Genomic DNA, 18434 nt, shown 5'->3' on the forward strand with positions numbered 1-18434 from the left:
AGTTCCTGCTACAAAAAAAGGCCCTGGGTTTTGACAACAAACAAGGTAAACAGAATAACAAGTAAAAGATGGGTGTGGCTGGATAACCACACTTCTGGTAACATGTGGGTGCAGCCTAATGTGCTAATGAGCTGTGCTGTCAGGGGTGTGCTAATGAGTTCCTGCTGTTGGGTGTGGCCTATTATGCTAATAACTTCCTGCTGGGCTTTTTCTACAAAAAGAGCCCTGCGAAAAAGACATAATTATTGGCTAAAGAGGATTGATGAGAAGAAACTATATTTCCGTTCCAAATGTATGCCAGGAAGAGCTACTTAAGTTGGAGGAAGGCTGCTAAGGCTGCAGAAACGCTACTTGGAGGATAGTTGGATTCCCCCTCCCCCGTGTTAATTACTCAGTTTTAGTTAGAAAATGTTTCCATGAATGTTCTATCACATAAATAGCAGTGTGCATGCGTAAGATGCCATCAAGTTGCAGCCAACTTATGGTGATCCCATAAGGTTTTCAAGGCAAGTGATTAAGCAGAGGTGGTTTGCCATCGCCTTTGTCTGCGGAGTCTTACTTGGTGGTCTCCCATCTGAATATTGGCCTTGCTTAGTTTCCAACATCTGACAAGATCAGGCTATACTATACCATTCCACATCCCTGAACAGCAGTAAAGAACTAGATTTTAACACTCTTCAGTACATTCCCACATCTAACACATTCAAAACAAGTGTTAACTGAATATACTTTGAAATTAAGAATTTAAATGAGGATTCAAGATAATGAGTATTTGGGGTGGGGGGGATCCTTTCATGAGTACAGAGTATCGACTGTGTTCCTCGTCTTAAAGAAGCATGTTTTGGTAAATTTCCTTTCTAGGTGTGGCTGAAGTAATTGTACTGGTGGGAGGTCGACAGATGATTGGCATGAATCAACGGGCCTTAACTGCTGTAACGTGCTTCAATCCTCAAAACAACAAATGGTACCCGCTGGCCAGCCTGCCGTTTTATGACCGGGAGTTTTTTAGTGTGGTGAGCGCTGGAGACAATGTCTATCTCTCAGGTGAGCAGAAGGATTCAGGGGAGGGGCAGGGCCTCATTCTGTTTGAAAAACAGTCTCTGTGTGAGAGGACCCAAAGGCGAGGAGAGACTTCCTTTTATCACTCTCCATTTCACTTTGGCTCCGATTTCGTCCCCAGTGCACTGGACACTTGTAACGTGCAAAGGATAGGTTCGACACCCCATCAAGCGTGTGAAGCGCTCCCCTCGCTACTGCGACACAGTGTGTAAAACACTGGCTAGAGCAGGAGCTAAATGATGGGTTTCTGCGTCTGAGTCAGTTTGACTGAGCGGCTGCGTCTCTGACCTGCACTTACCATATTTGCTTACAAGAAGGCTCGCTCCCATCCGTTTCTGAAAATCTCTTGTCGAAAATGAACTGCGGGCCTCTTGCTGGCTTGATTTGAAACGGAACAATCTTCTCACAGATCTATACTGGAGAAGTACAGAGATGTTACTTCACTAACATGATGCTTGGTTCCCAACCCCCCCGCCTCTTTGAAATGCACCTGGATAGCTGAGTCTTAAAATGTTTGTGATTTCATGAGTCTTAAAATGTAGCATATGAAATAGAGCCTTGAATGCCATTGTGGTAAAGAGCACATCTCACAAGATTCTGCATTAGGGATGTTCTTATAAACGTAATGTCCATTTATTAGGGTTTAACCTTAGGAAGCCATATAGTTTTATTTTTGCCGCCAGGGCTATTTTTGGGCAGGAACACACAGGAACGGAGTTCCGGCTGGCTTCCAAGTTGGCCACACCCAGCAGGAACTCATTAGCATAATAGGCCACACCCAACAGCAGAAACTCATTAGAATTGGCTACATTAGGGGTGTGTGGCCTAACATGCAAAGGAGTTCCTGCTACAAAAAAAGGCCCTGGGTTTTGACAACAAACAAGGAAAACAGAATAAGAAGGGAAAGGTGGGTGTGGCTGGATGACCACACTTCTGGTAACACGAGGTGTGTGGCCTAATATGCCAATGAGCTGTGCTGTCAGAGGTGTGGCCTAATATGCTAATGCATTTCTGTTGTTGGGTGTGGCCTATTATGCTAATGAGTTCCTGATGGGCTTTTTCCACAAAAAGAGCCCTGTTTGCCGCTATGACAGGGATCCCCAGCGTGGTGCCTTTGGGCACTGTGGCACCTGCCAGCACCTTTCCTGGTGCCCACTGAGCATTTTTAGGAAGCGGGTGGAGCCCCCTGGTGCTTTTTGAGTTTTTGTTGTTTATATTATAATGCAGGCAATGGCTTTATAGAATGTACTTTTACCTCTTAATGATGTGATAGCCTAAACACACAGTGTCAGCCTTTTTGTGGTTGCCTCCACTTCTGACGGCAGTCATTTTTGTGGTTGCACCCACCACTTTGTGTCGACTTTCCCGAGGTGCCCACAGGCTGTAAAAGATTGGGGACCATTTCACCCATTGCACAGTGATAAATCCAGGTTTGCAGTCTTGTTTTGCGGCTGATCTCAGCTCTCTAATGAGCATTTTATATATAATGCTTTTTATATACTTGTGTTTTCAAACACCTATTTTGCCGCATTCACACATTTACATTCTTAGGTGTCTGCCCGCTCTCTTCTTTGCATTTGTTGGCTAAGCAGCACGAGGCTTTTAAGATTTCAGACCAGAGGGCTTTGAGCAAGCTGCTCAGTCTGTTCATACCAGTTGCAAGTGTAACTGAATAGACTTTAGGTTATTTATGAATGTTGCTCAGGCATACTCCCGTATGTAAATGACCTGCCTAGTCTGACATCATGACAGCCTTTACAAAAAATACCCTTTGGGATGAATAAATGATACTGAACAGCAGCATCTGAACAGATGCTTGCTATTGACAATGATTTATTTTAATTAGTCAACTATCACTTGGAAACTGGCTTGCATTGTATATATATCCCAACAACAACTTTTCCTCCAAGTCACCCTGGTCTTTTTTTTTTCCCCTTCCATATACTGGGGGCAGGTGGCATGGAGTCTGGAGTCACTCTGTCTGACGTCTGGTGTTACATGTCTCTACTTGATAACTGGAATCTCGTTTCCCGCATGACAGTCCCAAGATGTCGGCACAACAGCCTGGTGTATGATGGGAAAATTTATACCATTGGAGGCCTTGGCGTAGCAGGAAATGTTGATCACGTGGAGAGGTAATTTCCCCCCCCCCATTGATGCAGACATGATTTAAGATATGCATTGTTTTAAACATTGTTTCAAATAAATTGGGTTGGATCCAGCGCAAAATTTCCACTTGTGCTAGATAGAGCTCTCGCACAAGTGGACATGCAAGAAAAAGACCACAGTGGTTGCTTGTGTTAAGTCAGATTTGCTGTAGTCGCACTTGCATTTCAGCTTACACAACCAGCTTCTGGACACTATAATGTATGGAAGGGGAGAACACTAGGTGTCGCACAAGAACGTGCAAAAGCAGAACTGTGCTACGTCTGTTTACGTTTTGGCACACACATGGCTGGATCCAAGCTGTTACATAGAAATGATAAAAAAAATGCACTAACAATTTCCCATTAACTGGGCGGAGCATCTGTTAATATGGGCTTATGATGAATAGCTACTCCTTCCCCTATCCAGATGAGGACTGTCGCTAGGTCTCCTGCTGGATAAGCAGGTAGCACTGATGCCCAGGGGAGACTTCTACCAACTTCATCCATTTGTGGGCAGAAAAGATTTTGCCTCTGTGGTGCATGTCCTGCTAACATCTAGATTAGATTGCTGCAATGTACTCTGTGTGGGGCTGCCCTTGAACACTGTTCAGAAGCTTCAGGTGGGTCATAGGACCATATCATTCCAGTCTTGTTCCATCTACGCTGCCTCTCAGTTTGTTTCTAGGCCCAATTCAAGGTGTTGATGTTAACCTTTAATGCCTTGGGACCAGCATACCTGAAGGCACCTACTCCAATACAAACCTGCCCGACCTCTCAGGTTATCTTTAGAATAGAGGCTAGATGGGTGACAATCCAAGACAGGTTCTTCTCGGTCATGGCACTGAAACTTTGGAACTCTGCCCAAGGAGAGTAATCTGTCTATTGTTGCCTTCTGCCAGCAGGTGAAGACTTTGGGGGCGGGGGGAGTGGCATTCCCTCACTAATTCTTATTATCCCACCCCCACCCCGCCTGTGTGTTTACATGTGTTTAGCTTAATTTTAAAAATATTTTTGTATTTTAAATGCTTGAAATGGTTTAATGTTTGACACATTTTGTTTGCCACCTTGGGGACCCTGGCTTGGGTTGAAAGGCAGCATTAGAAATGTTTTAAATAAATAAGGCAGATAAAGATGAGGCTTAACCCTTCTCCTCTCCACACCATGTAGACACATACAACACACACACAGTTTGCTCTACTGCGGGAAATATACAAACTACATTCAAGTGGTTATATATTTCCTGCAGCAGGGTAAATTGCCCTTCATGGAAGAGTGGTTTTGCAGTCAGAAAGACTGCACTGAGATATTGGTTATCCATGGCTCCAGTCCAAAACAGAGGACACCCCTCCCCACAGTGCTAATTCAAGTCACAAGCTACACATCTCATTAGGTTAAAATAGTTAAGGCATACTGTGACGGGCAGGTTAGATCCCGCCTCTCTCCCTAAGAGTGGCAAATGGGAGCTGATGGAATGTTGGTGAGAGAGACAGTTAAAAGCTGCTAGTTCAGCTGGGAGTGGGACTGGCTGAGTGAAGCTGTGGCAAAGAGCAGCAGTTTAATGCCGATGGGGAAAAGAACAACTTGTAACAAAGAATCCCAAATTCCAGAATAGGGAAACAGCTCAAAAGTTCAACTGTAAACTTTACCTGATTTTTTTCAATGTTGTGTTAAAATAAGGTTGCCAGCTTCTGTCTTGGAAATTTCTGGATATTTGGAAGCGTAGCCTTGGGAGGGCAGGGTTTGTCGGGGGGGGACCTATAGTGCCAAAGAGACCACCCATCAAACCTGACATTTTCTGCAGGGGATCTGTTGTCTGGAGATCAGTTGTAATCCCAGGACATACATTCATTCATTCATTCATTCATTCATCCATTCATTAATTTATTATGTTCGATTTATAGCCCGCCCTTCCCTGCATAGCAGGGCTTACGGTGGGTAACATAAATAATATAACAGTATTAAAATAATAAATATAAATTAATAATTATATATAAATTGAGCATTAAAACCCATATAGTACAATTAAAAGTAATGATCAGATGGCAACAATCCAACTCAATAGAGATCCTGCTTCAAGTGCATCCGTGGATGATGGAATGAAGGTACAGATGGACGAAGTAAGAAAAGCCAAATAAGGCAAGAGGAGGCCAATCCTGCTGGAATTTCCGCTGCCTCAACCATAGGCCTGGCAGAACAGCTTCGTTCTGCTCAGATCTCACTCGGGAGAGCATTCCACCAGGCCAGCACCAGAGCTGAAAAGGCTCTGGGTCTGGTTGAGGCTAAGTTGATGTTTTGGGGGCCAGGGAACACTATAGGGTTGCCAAGTCAGAAGCGGCGCTGGAGTGGGGGACTCCAGCGGTGCTTTGGGAGTGTGCGTGCGCGCGCAAAGCATGCGCGCCGCAACCCCGTCCCCCGGAAGTGACGTGACCACGCCGGGCATGCTGGGGGCGGGGCCACAACCATCTGAGGGAAAAACATAGAGTTTTCCCTCGGATGACTGTGGCCTCGCCCCTAGCGTGCCCAGCGTGGTCATGTCACTCCTGGGTGATGTACATGTTGCATGCTTTGGGGGTGGGGTTCCACCCGGGGCCCGATCCGCCGGCAGCAGGGAATGGGCCTCTGGGGCAGGGGTTTCCCCGCCCCCCGGGGGGACTTGGCAAGCCTAGTTGCATAGCACTTTGGATTCACACTTGCTGGTCAGTAGGTAAAGATCTTTGCTGTGTCCCTGCATAGGATATAGCCTCTGCAGCAAGAAGGTAGAAATGTTCAGAGAGACAGGGAACACAAAACGGAAGTCAAGGAGAGTTGGAGAGCTGGAAGGGGCCTACTGGTGGCCCACATGGCGGCCCACTTTGGATTCACACTTGCTGGTCGGGAGGTAAAGATCTTTGCTGTGTCCCTGCATAGGTTATAGCCTCTGCAGCAAGAAGGTAGAAATGTTCAGAGAGACAGGGAACACAAAACGGAAGTCAAGGAGAGTTGGAGAGCTGGAAGGGGCCTACTGGTGGCCCACATGGCGGCCCACTTTGGATTCACACTTGCTGGTCGGGAGGTAAAGATCTTTGCTGTGTCCCTGCATAGGTTATAGCCTCTGCAGCAAGAAGGTAGAAATGTTCAGAGAGACAGGGAACACAAAACGGAAGTCAAGGAGAGTTGGAGAGCTGGAAGGGGCCTACTGGTGGCCCACATGGCGGCCCACTTTGGATTCACACTTGCTGGTCGGGAGGTAAAGATCTTTGCTGTGTCCCTGCATAGGTTATAGCCTCTGCAGCAAGAAGGTAGAAATGTTCAGAGAGACAGGGAACACAAAACGGAAGTCAAGGAGAGTTGGAGAGCTGGAAGGGGCCTACTGGTGGCCCACATGGCGGCCCACTTTGGATTCACACATGCTGGTCGGGAGGTAAAGATCTTTGCTGTGTCCCTGCATAGGTTATAGCCTCTTTTGTAAACCGCTCTGAGACTCCGAGTGAAGGCGGGGTATAAATCCAATCTCTTCTCTTCTTCTAAAACAAACATAACTAAAATGAGCAAAAAGCATTTATATAGTGCTTTAGCATTTCAGTGTGCTTCATGTACATAATCTTCTTACCCTTCACAACAGCCCTGGAGAGCAAGGAGCGAGCAAGAAGCGAGGCAGAGAGAAAATGGCATTCAAATATCTTATTTAACTCCCGTTAAATAAAAACATGGCTCAGGTGTACTTACTGATCCCCCCTCTTCACTTCCTGCTCAAAGAATTTCAGTTTCTCCAGTTACTCATGATGTACAAATGCAGCCATGAAGGTTAGCAAGAATCAAATTTTCATCCCAGTAATAAGGCTTACAACCCGGGGGGAAGGGGGGGGCAGGACTAACTTTGGTCAACCCATGCATCTACACTGGTATATTATGAGTAATCACAGTTAATTTGTAACCATGGGTTAGATCCAACCAGTTTTCCTGATGGATGGACCACCAGAAAAAGCTGTGGTGGGGATCATGGAACCTACATTTACAAAAGCCATTTAGAGGGGTTATAGTGAGAGGGGAAATTGTGAATTGTGCAACACTGAATGAAAAAGATGATTGGATTCAATTCCATAACTGTGTGTGTGATGAGTGAGGTGTGCATGCGAGCTTAGCAACCAGCAGGTTTGGTGTGTGGGGGGGTTGTGTTTGTGTGGGGGGGTTGTGTTTGTGTGGGTTTTGGTTTAATCTAAGCTCTGGGTGTTTAAGTAATAAGACTGAATCCAGCCTTAATCTCCCTGGTAAATTAATGGCAGACATGAGATTCAAACTGGGAACGTAGTGATTGATAGACAGGTCTCCTGCCACTATGCCACACCAATGCTCCGCCAGGAAGATTGCTCTGTCCCAATTAGGAAACCATAAAAAAAACATTTTGGCATTAAAATATTTTTCAGGCTCTCTTAATATAACATTTTAGTTCACTGAAGACCTGTTGTGGATGCTTACCCATCAGGATAGCAGGCCTCCACAATTTTCCATCCCTTTCTCCTCTGCGGGGATGGCGAAGTTGTTCTGATGGGCATTTCTTAAACTCTCTGCTATCATTATTGTTCCGCTTTCCGCAGAATGATTTGAGGGAAGCAGGAATAAGAGTGTGCATCTAGACTGCGCAGCCCTTTTGAGTTGTAATTGATTCGGCATATTATATGTGCTTCGGCATATTATACGTGCAGTTGAACAAAAGCTTTTAAAGTGATCCCTAATGTTAAAAATATACTTCCAACCATATTGTGCTACCTTGATAGCTTTAAAACATTGTACAGATAGCCAGGAGACTTTGGCTACACACGCATGCTCGTATCTGTACACCCAAAGAAGGAGAAAGTATATGGGAAGGACAGTTGCTTTAAAAATGTCAATTGTCCTGGGGGCCACCTAAAGAGAAGACAAAGCCTGACCCAATCCAGCTTTATTTTTCCTCAGCTATTTTCCTGCAAAAGTGTTCTCTGAATAATGTATAAGATAGCTAAGGTACGGTATATAAACCCCAGATAATGACGGTGCAAAGGCTTTATAACAGAAATAAATTAAAGCATTCACTCATAAAACTGCTAACCTAGACAGAGAGAAATTAAGAGGACAGGGCTTAGAGAGAGAGAAAAAAAATGATATGTGTTCAGATACAATTCAGAGAGTTGATAATGCAGAGTGCCTTTTCCACTCAGCGGGAGCTGCAGAGTAGAAGATTTCTCTAGCAGTTATAATGAGATTGTGAAGAGAGAGAAATACAAACTGCTAAGAAGCTGGCATGAGGGAAAAGAAAGCGAACTAACTCGCAAGGGGTCTGCAAGGATAAAAATTATAATTTTGTAATATTGAGAGACTCATTATTATCCTGTTAATTGGAATTATATAGCACATTTCAAGTATTATAAATCACTTTTCATGTCAGCCCTTTTCGGATGTTATGTCCACGCATACCAGGAGGCTGACAACCATGCTACTGAGAGCACACTCCTCCTGATATGCATGCTCACTGTGTTATCTAAACAGAAGTACCACATATATTTTACATGTGGGTATGTATTCAACCCTGGAACATCCAGGAGCCAGTTCATGTTTACTGAAACTGTATGTGCTTGCACAGAATTTTGCCCCAAAACCAGAGTGTCACCCTCAACCAGAAGTAGGCCCAAAACCAGAAGCAGGCCCAAAAATGCCCAACATCACTTACAGTCTCCCAGAAGGATGTTGGGAGACCCTTGCTGGGCCAGCTAAGTTGACCTGACAACTCTACCAGTGCCAGGCCCCACCTCCTTGCCGCCAATAAGCTGGCCAGTGGGGGGATCTTACCCTGAAAAAGAAAGGAAAATCCTCCCAGGTGTCGCAGCATGTCTATGTGCATCCCACGTGACCCAGAAGTGATACTATCACTTCCAGGATCTCAGGGGCAATACTCTGGTATTTGAGCAAAAGCTCTATGGTTTGGCTTGCCAGATCCCCTCAAAGTGCCCGGTGGGGGACTTTGGGGGGCATAACTGGAGAAGGTGGGAGTCCCTGACATGATGACATCACACAGAAGTGATGTTATCACATTGGGGAGCGGTGCCCCCGCCTCTCCCAGCAGCTTTTAAAGGCATCCTTTAAATGCTGCTGGGGAGAGGTGGGGGGTGGCCACGTGTGTCCGCATTCCAAGCCCCGAATTTGGGGCTTTAGAGTGCAGACACGCAGCCCCCACTACTCCCCAGCAGCATTTAAAGCTGTCCTTTAAATGCTGCTGGGGAGAGGTGGGAGGGAGGCCGCGCACGCCTGCATTCCAAGCCCCGAATTCAGGGCTTAGAGTGCAGATGCGTGCCCCCCACCTTTCTCCAGCAACTTGTTGGGAAGTGGTGGGGAGGAGGCCGGGTGGCTGCTCTTGGGGGTGGGGCTTCCCCCTGCCTGCCAGTTGGCTGGCAGGTGGGAAGGAGCCCCTCCAAATTGGACAACCCCCGCCAAACCAGAGGGTCTGGCAAGCCGATCTATGGAGAATACAAATTTATTAACACCAGTCCTCCTCAATTGTACAAAAGTTTTAAGAGGGAGGACTGGTGGAAGAATCACTAATTCAAAATAGAAGAAGAAGAAGAAGAGATTGGATTTATACCCTGCCCTTCCCTACCCAAAGGTGTCTCAGAGCGGTTTACAAACTCCTTTCCCTTTCCCCTCCCCACAACAGACACCCTGTGAGGTAGGTATGATAATTAATATAATGGTGAATAATTTCTATGTGTTAATGTTTATATGATAATTAATATAATGGTGAATAATTTCTATGTGTTAATGTTTATATGATAATTAATATAATGGTGAATAATTTCTATGTGTTAATGTTTATATGATAATTAATATAATGGTGAATAATTTCTATGTGTTAATGTTTATATGATAATTAATATAATGGTGAATAATTTCTATGTGTTAATGTTTATATGATAATTAATATAATGGTGAATAATTTCTATGTGTTAATGTTTATATGATAATTAATATAATGGTGAATAATTTCTATGTGTTAATGTTTATATGATAATTAATATAATGGTGAATATTTATAAGAAATATAGGGGGAATTATAAAAACAAAAAATATATAAACATTACTTGAGGTACTTTGTAATCGTCTGTAGCACGGTATTTGTTGATTTTTGGTATTTTCTACTTACCGTGGGTCCTATTTTGGTTTTGTGGATGGTCATTCAACAACAACAACAACAGAAAAGGAGCTGTACTTTCTATATACTTGAAGAAGGCAGAGAGGCATAAAAGAAGCCAGAATTGATCCCTTTACTTTTTTGTGAAGCAGATAAACAGAGGCAATGGCTAGAAGGAAGAATGGAGCTATAGCTGAATGTTGCTCTGTTTTGGCTCAAGAGATATAGGGCTTAGCACCCCAAAGGTTTTGTGGGAGGATGTCGAGAACCTCAAAGGCTACATCAGCTGACGGCCAAAATACTTCAGTCTGTTTAATTTTGACAATGCCTCCCGTATCCCCACCGGCAGCTTTGAGTGTGAGAGGTTGCCTGGCAAAACAAAAGCTAATCAGTATACTAAATCCTGAAGGGAGACCGCCATGATATCTCTCCAGTTTCCTCCAAGCAAACCAGGCTGAGGTTAGGGCAAACATTTGATCATACACATCCTTCATTTGTACCACTTGATTGTTACCAGTTGTACCAGTTAAGAGACATTATTGTACACAGTTGCCAACTCTGGGTTGGGGGATTCCTGGAGATTTGGGGTGAAGCCTACGGAGGACAGAGTTTGGGGGGGGGAAGGACCTCTGTGCCATAGAGCCCACACTCCAAAACAGCCCTTTTCTCCAGGGGGAACTGATCTCCGTCACCTGGACATCAGCTGTAATTCTCAGAGATCTCCAGGCTCCACTTGGAGGTTGGCAACCTGTATCTTACTACAAATGTGTAGTTTATGTTTAGAAAACTGACCATCCATGTCAATCTTTACTGTCCCAGTGCAAATCTACAAGCCATGGTTGTGAAATTAAACACTGTGAACAAATGCAGTTTGCCCCAAGCATGTGCCAGCTAGCAAATTTACATTTCTCCCTTTGTTTTTGTTTTTTAGCCGACAAAGATATTCTGGAGAAAAAAATAGAATAAATGCCTTTCATACATAAGAACATAAGAGAAGCCATGTTGGATCGGGCCAGTGGCCCATCCAGTCCAACACTCTGTGTCACACAGTGGCCAAAAACCAGGTGCCGTCAGGAGGTCCACCAGCAGGGCCAGAACTCCAGAAGCCCTCCCACTGTATCCCCCCAAGCACCAAGAAGATGGAGCATCACTGCCCCAGACATAGTGTTCCATCTATAAAAAGGTAAAGGTTCCCTTGCTCGAAAGCCAGTCGAATCCGACTCTAGGGTTGTGGTGCTCATCTCCGTTTCAAAGCCGAAGAGCCAGCGCTGTCCGAAGACGTTTCCGTGGTCATGTGGCCGGCATGACTAAACACCAAGGCGCACCGAACGCTGTTACCGAAGTGGTACCTATTTATTCGCTGTTCCCACCGAAGTGGTACCTATTTATCTACTTGCAATTTCTTGCTTTCAAACTGCTAGGTTGGCAGGAGCTGGAACTAGAGACAGGAGCTCACTCCGTCATGTGGCAACTCGGGTCTCGAACTGCTGAACTAGCGACCTTCCACAGCCTGCAGTTCAGCGTCTTAACCACTTGAGCCACCGCATCTATTCCTTGCAACTAATAGCCACTGATGGACCTCTGCTCCATATGTTTATCTAATCCACTCTTGAAGCTGTCTATGCTTGTAGCCGCCGCCACTTCCTGTGTTAATTACTCTTTGGGTAAAGAAGTACTTCCTTTTATCTATTCTAAACCTACTGCTCATTAATGTCATTGAGTGCCCACGAGTTCTTGTATTGTGAGAAAGGGAGAAAAGTACTTCTTTCTCTACCTTCTCTATCCCATTCTTTATTTTGTAAGGAGGACGTGCCATGGTCAGATCACATGGTTCTGAAGGCCTGGCTGGGTGTCCCCACCCCCCGTCTAGGTTTATTTATGATTACACTTGCCCACAAAAGCTAATAGATCCAATTGGTTTCCAGAATGCTCTGCAGGATCCCATGCCCCCTGGCAACTCCTTAGATGCGCTGATCGAGGACTGGAATTCCCATCTCTCTGAAGCCATTGACAAAGTCATCCCCCCTCCACGTGACATACTCTTCGCCCCTGCTCAAAATCATCCCTCTGGTATACTATGGAGTTAAGGGGGATGAAACGGGAGCTTGGACGACTAGAGTGAGTTTGGCAGCATGCTCACAACAAAGCTACAAGAGCATCTTATAGGACATTTATGAAATCCTATGAGATGGTGGTGAAGGCTGCGAAAAGAGAATTTTACTCTCTACCTCCATCGCATCCACTAGCTCTCACCCAGCACAGTTATTTAGGGTGATTCGATCCTTAACCTCTCTTACTGAGAGAACACAAAATATTAGTAATTTGACTATTAGCTGTGAGGCATTTGTGAGCTTTTTTGTGGACAAAGTCCTGTTGCTTTGGCACCACCTTCTGGCCAATGTTGATACCGTACATGAGCTGGAGGCCCCTTGGCCGCCTTTGGATTCAGTGTTCGACAACTTCAGCTGGCTCTTGTTGGCCAATGTTGACAGAATCCTGAGTGCTGTCAGGTCTACCACATGCCTCTTGGACCAGTGTCCCTTGTGGCTGGTGAAAGCCAGTCAGGAGGGAACATGGAGCCCTCCTGTGCACATTATCAATTTGTCCCTAGATTTGGGGGTCTATCTGGAGGGTCTGAAAGGGCCTGTGGTAATATCACCCTTGAAAAAGCCATTTTTGGATCCTTTAGATCCTGCCAATTACTGCCCATTTTTGAATGTATAGTTTCTTGGGCAAGGTAATTGAGAGAACAGTAGCTGAGCAGCTCCAACGCTTCCTAGATGACACATCGGCACGTGCCCTGTTCCAGTCCAGTTTCTGCCCGGGCCATGGGACAGAAGCCATGTTGGTTACCCTCATGGATGATCTCTGTAGGCAACTGGATCGAGGCAGGTTGGTGCTGCTGTTATTGTTAGATCTTACAGCAGCGTTCAACACAGTCGACCACGACCTGTTGACCCACTGCCTGGCTGACATAGGAGTTTGTGGGGTAATCTCACAGTGACTTACCTCATTTCTCTGAGGTCAGGGACAGAGGGTAGCACTAGGGGGAGGGTGTCAACTAGGTTCCCCTTAATGTGGAGTTCCTCAGGGGGCAGTTCTCTCCTTGATGTTATTTAACATCTGTATGTGCCCTCTCACCCAGCTGGCATGGAGTTTCAGGCTGGGATGTCACCAGTATGCTGATGACACCCAGCTGTATCTGTTGATGGGTGGCTCCTAGGGATGTGCATGAATCGGACCATAGACCAAATTTTTCCACAGACCAGGACCCAGTTCATAGTTTGTTAGCCCAGTCTGTGCCCTCCCACTTTCCACAGACTACCCATGGACTGCCCAGGGTTTTCCGGGGGGTTGTTTGGTCTGTGAGCAGGCCGTGGAAGTTGACTCAGAAGGCATTCCACCGCAGCGGTGTGACACAAGGAAGCTCAGAAGGAATTTAAATGCCCTCTGAAGGAATTTAAATGCCTTCTGAGTCCACTTCTGCATCATGCTGCTGTGTTGGCATGATGCAAGAGAGCTCACCTTACTCGGACTGGCCTTCTGCTGCTTAAAGGAGTCCTTCTTACCTTTTACTGCTTCCATTACTTTGTTCATTAACCATGCAGGCCTTTTTAAATACCTATTGTTACCTTTCCTAACATGCAGTATACATTTTATCTGAGCTTCTAGGATTGTAAATAGTTTTCAAGCTTCCTGGAGGGATTTGACCCTCCTTACCTTTCCTTTCGGTTTCTTCTTCACAAGCCCCCTCACTTGAGAGAAGTTACACCTTCTAAAGTTAACATGGTTATGTTGGTCTTTTTGGGAAACTCCCTATTTACATAAATGTTGAACTTAATAACATTATGGTCCTTGTTTCCAGCTGGTGATATCACATTTACATCTCTCACCAGGTCTTTGGCATTACTTATGAACAAGGCCAGTATTGCCTCTCCACTGGTAGGTTCTGTGGTCATCTGCTCCATGGCACAGTCACTGAGAATATCTAGAAACCCAATCTCTTTCTCCTGACTTGAACACATATTAACCCAATCAATGTGTGGGTAGTTAAAATCTCCTGTTATGACACAGTTATCTCATCCAGCTGCTTTCCTTCATTCTTTTGCTATTTTTTACATTCTCGTACACCCCTTCCCTTATTTGATTTCAAATACACTTCCAGTTTGGATGTTCATATAACTCTCATTATTCACAGCTGTTGAATGAAGACCCTGACTGATTCCCCACAAGAAGCTGTGCCACCCTCGCTCTTCTGTTTCCCTTGCTTGCATTGGTCACTTTCACACTATTCGCTGCGCAGCAACATTTTGACCCGCAGCTCCCACCGATTTCCCCCACGTCTTCTTGATCCTTGCTTTTTGAGATCAAGGGGGGGAACTGCGGGTCAAAATGTGGCCACGCAGCAAATAGTCTGAAATTGACCAATGCAAGAGGGGGAAACAGAAGAACGAGGGCAGCACAGCTGCTTGTGGGGAATCGGTCCCTGCCGCTGTTTAGAATGTTAGTAAGTGTTCTTTTCCCTTTCACCTTTCCTCAGTTCCTTCCACTGGAGTCCCCTCCTCCTCCTCCTCCTCCTCTTTGACTCTAGCAAATTGAGGCACCATTTAAAATTTCATTAACAATAAATAAGCCCATTATAGGAAAAGGAAGGTCCTGGCTCAAGAATCACAAATGCAAACAATATTCCTGTTTGTTAGCTGCAGTTCCTGAGTGGCATTAGGTGGAGGTATATGTGTGTGTGTGTGTGTGTGTGTGTGTGTGTGTGTGTGTGTGTTCGTAAAGACAGTGAGAGAGAAGAGTAATTTAGTCTTATAATCTGCCATTCCAGCCATTATGTCCACGAATGTGCTATTCAGCTGGATATGCTTTCATTCCATGGAAATATCGAAGCCTAACAACCATATCATTTTTTACTGTCTCCCGGGTTCACTTTTGCCGGAATTATTTGGATTGTTGCCATATTAGCTTGGGAAAAAAATAGGTGTCTGAACTGGTGACATTGTCTAAAATGAATCTTCATCCTTGGTTTATTAACTGTACATCTTTATGGTCAATGGCTTAATTAAATCTGATACCAATGACCTTAGAACCAATTTAGCGCTCTAATGCATATCCTTATCTGCTGTACTACATGGGGGGAAATGGATGCAGTGGTGGAAATCTTATTCCTGCAGCAGTTTTCCCGTTAATGTTTGCAGCATTCATGTGTTGAAGTGTGGTGGCTTTGCTCACATGATGAAAATTAAGCACAGGCAACTCGCATATCCACAGCGCCAGGCATTTAATGGCTAGTTAACTGGGGCAACTAGAGCTATCATGTTGCATTATGTCTGAAGATCAGATGATCTTCAAGCTAAACAATTTTAAGTGCATTAACAGTTGCTGGCCTCCAGTTGCTGTTGCATATGACAGCACTGATTTGCAAGAACAATCTCGCTCTATTCTAATTAACAGAAATTAATTAGCAGAAGTGATCTTGACAAAAAAAGGTATCCTGGATTTCTTTAGATTGCAGTATAATTAGGTTTGAAAGGTATACATAGAAAATAGATTTTTGGTTTCTCTCCCCCTCCCTTCCCTCTCTGAGCCTTTTTTCAGTGTTTGATTTAAAATACAAGGAAGAGACATTAATGATGTCCGCAGTCTTGAACGGCTGTGTTTTGATGGGGTTGGAAGATGTGTTTGCAAAGATTTTTCCCCCTGACTTAGCAGTTGCTGTGTCACTGTGGCATCTAGGTTTATTCGTATGTCTTTGTGTTTTAGGTACGACACAATCACCAATCAATGGGAGACAGTCGCTCCTTTGCCAAAGGCTGTGCATTCTGCAGCTGCCACTGTTTGCGGCGGAAAGATCTATGTCTTTGGGGGCGTAAATGAGGCTGGCCGTGCCGCTGGAGTCCTGCAGTCGTACGTCCCTCAGACTAATGCGTGGAGTTTTATAGAGTCGCCCATGATAGGTAAACAAACGGTATTTTGAAATACGAATTTTAGAAAAGGGTGGGAAGAGCAACAAGTACCACTCCGTTGAATCTCTGGCAAACGATGCTTTCGTGTTACGGTTAAAAACAAGGATGAAAACAGAAACCATTGTTGTGAAACGATACGGGCAGTCAAAATAATTAGTCAGCCAGCCCAACGAGATGCATGTATCTCACAATGCACGTTTTTATTCATTTTAAATATTTATATAATGGAGTAGCCATGCAGATTGAAGATGTTAGTAGTACACGATTTGGCACACTGCAGATGTCAGTGCAATTGTTACTCCTCCTAATCATCCACTCAGATTGGCGGGGGAGAAACCATCATCGATATGAATAAGCCATCATTACTAGGGTTGCCAGCTGTAGGCTGGGAAGTGCGTGGAGATCTGGGGTGATGCCTAGGGAGGGTGGGGTTTGTGGAGTGGAGGGACTTCAGTGGGACTCAATGCCGTAGAGTCCACCCTCCAAAGCCGCCATTTTCTCCATGGGAACTGATCTCTGTCATCTAGAGCAGAGTTGTCATTCCAGGAGATCTCCAGGCCCCACCTGGATGTTGGGAACCCAGTGTCAGCAGAAATCACAAACCCTTGATTTGTTTAACTGTTTGTTCTCCCTTCACCATTCGGCATAGTAAGTGTGGAGCAGAAATCACAAACCCTTGATTTGTTTAGCTGTTTGTTCTCCCTTCACCATTCGGCAGAGTAAGTGTGGAAGTTAAAACATGTCTCCCTGTACCTTCACTCGCCAGATGTGTAAGGGTAATGTCATTTGTACAGACCCTGTGATCCAGAACTGTTCGTGCGTAGATATTTTCCATACACGGTAATTTGCTTCCAGGCTTTCACAGGGCTTAGATATTTTCCATACATAGTAAATTGGCTTCCAGGTTTTCACAAGATTATAGTGTCACATGAAAACTGTGGTGAAAAACCACATTACCGTGACTTTCTCCTCCGGTTGTACAAAATCAGCCTGTAGGAAAGGGCAAATGCATGAAGCCCTTTGTCTAGTTGACTACAGATTTTTTTAAAAATGGTTATTGTATGAGGGGTACTACTAGGAAGGAGCAAGTTCATGTTCGTTCACAGCATCAATGGTGGGTATAACGGTACCCTTCCCTGCTCCTTCGCGGCTCTCGGTGTTCAGCCTAACGTGACATGACATGCATATGATGTAGCATGAAACACTCAGCGGGAGGATGTTAAGCATTGGCAATCATGTTTATGTATTACAGTAGTGCAAACAAACCCATTTCCTGGCTCTCTCTGTCACATGCATACAGTGCCACTGTTCATATAATCCACTGAGTGACATTATGAGGTTTTCCTGTACCCTGAGCAGACTGCAAGACTGAATGTATTATGCAAAAAGAAAAGAAAGAAAAGGAAATAAGTGTTCTTGTTCCTTACCCAAATAATAAAAGCACTGCAGAAGCAAGCAGTTCGTTCCCAAAACTCGTTACAGTGTCTTAGCAGTTGTCAACCCAGGCAGGGTTGGAAAAATCATCCTCTGCTATCCAGAAGGAGACTAGAAATTTGCAAGGAAATAGCTTTACGCCATGATAAAAAAGAAAAAAAATGTCAGGGCTGCAGATAATGAAAGGATATTTATACTTCATAAGAACGAATATAACTAATTAGTTGCTGTCTGTACAGTATTCTGTGAAGGTGAAAGTTAACAGCAGAGCTGTTTGGTGATTTTGCACAAAGATAGATAACAAGCCGTTGATTTTGCAAATGTTTAAAGAAATGGGACATATTGGCTCAGTGGTGATCTTCAGAAGTGGCTCAGATCTTTGGAAGGTTAAGTCAGAAGGGTGTCTTCATTAGGAATCTCATGGATGCCATGTTAAATGGAATCGCAAGGTACAAAAGAAAAAGGCGTTATTCAGTGAAGTGGAATGGAATCCAGTAACGTTCAGGTTGCCTTCTGCTTGACGCTAAAACTGTCATCTCCTCTAGGCTTTTTCTGTACCAGTTTTTGAAATATTACTTGACATTTGCAAGGACAAAGTCTGCACAGCTATCTTTCGGCCTTCTTCCCAATGCTGTTCAGACTGCAAGACAGCCCATGTGTGCATTGATTCTGTTTGCTAAATGGAGC

At 44.7% G+C, this 18434-nt stretch overlaps 1 protein-coding gene across 2 annotated transcripts in view; it reads left to right on the forward strand.

The window, feature by feature from the left end:
* Positions 1 to 18434, forward strand: part of KLHL29 (kelch like family member 29) — a 554920-nt gene that overhangs the window by 494743 nt on the left and 41743 nt on the right. For both annotated transcript variants that reach the window (XM_015407338.1, XM_015407337.1), the window contains exons 9-11: positions 862 to 1044; positions 3014 to 3194; positions 16111 to 16304. In XM_015407338.1, coding sequence (XP_015262824.1) covers positions 862 to 1044; positions 3014 to 3194; positions 16111 to 16304 — 558 coding nt within the window. The remainder of the gene's footprint in view (positions 1 to 861; positions 1045 to 3013; positions 3195 to 16110; positions 16305 to 18434) is intronic.

Source organism: Gekko japonicus, unplaced genomic scaffold, assembly GCF_001447785.1.
Source record: "Gekko japonicus isolate JY-2015 unplaced genomic scaffold, Gekko_japonicus_V1.1 scaffold239, whole genome shotgun sequence".
Lineage (NCBI taxonomy): Eukaryota > Metazoa > Chordata > Lepidosauria > Squamata > Gekkonidae > Gekko > Gekko japonicus.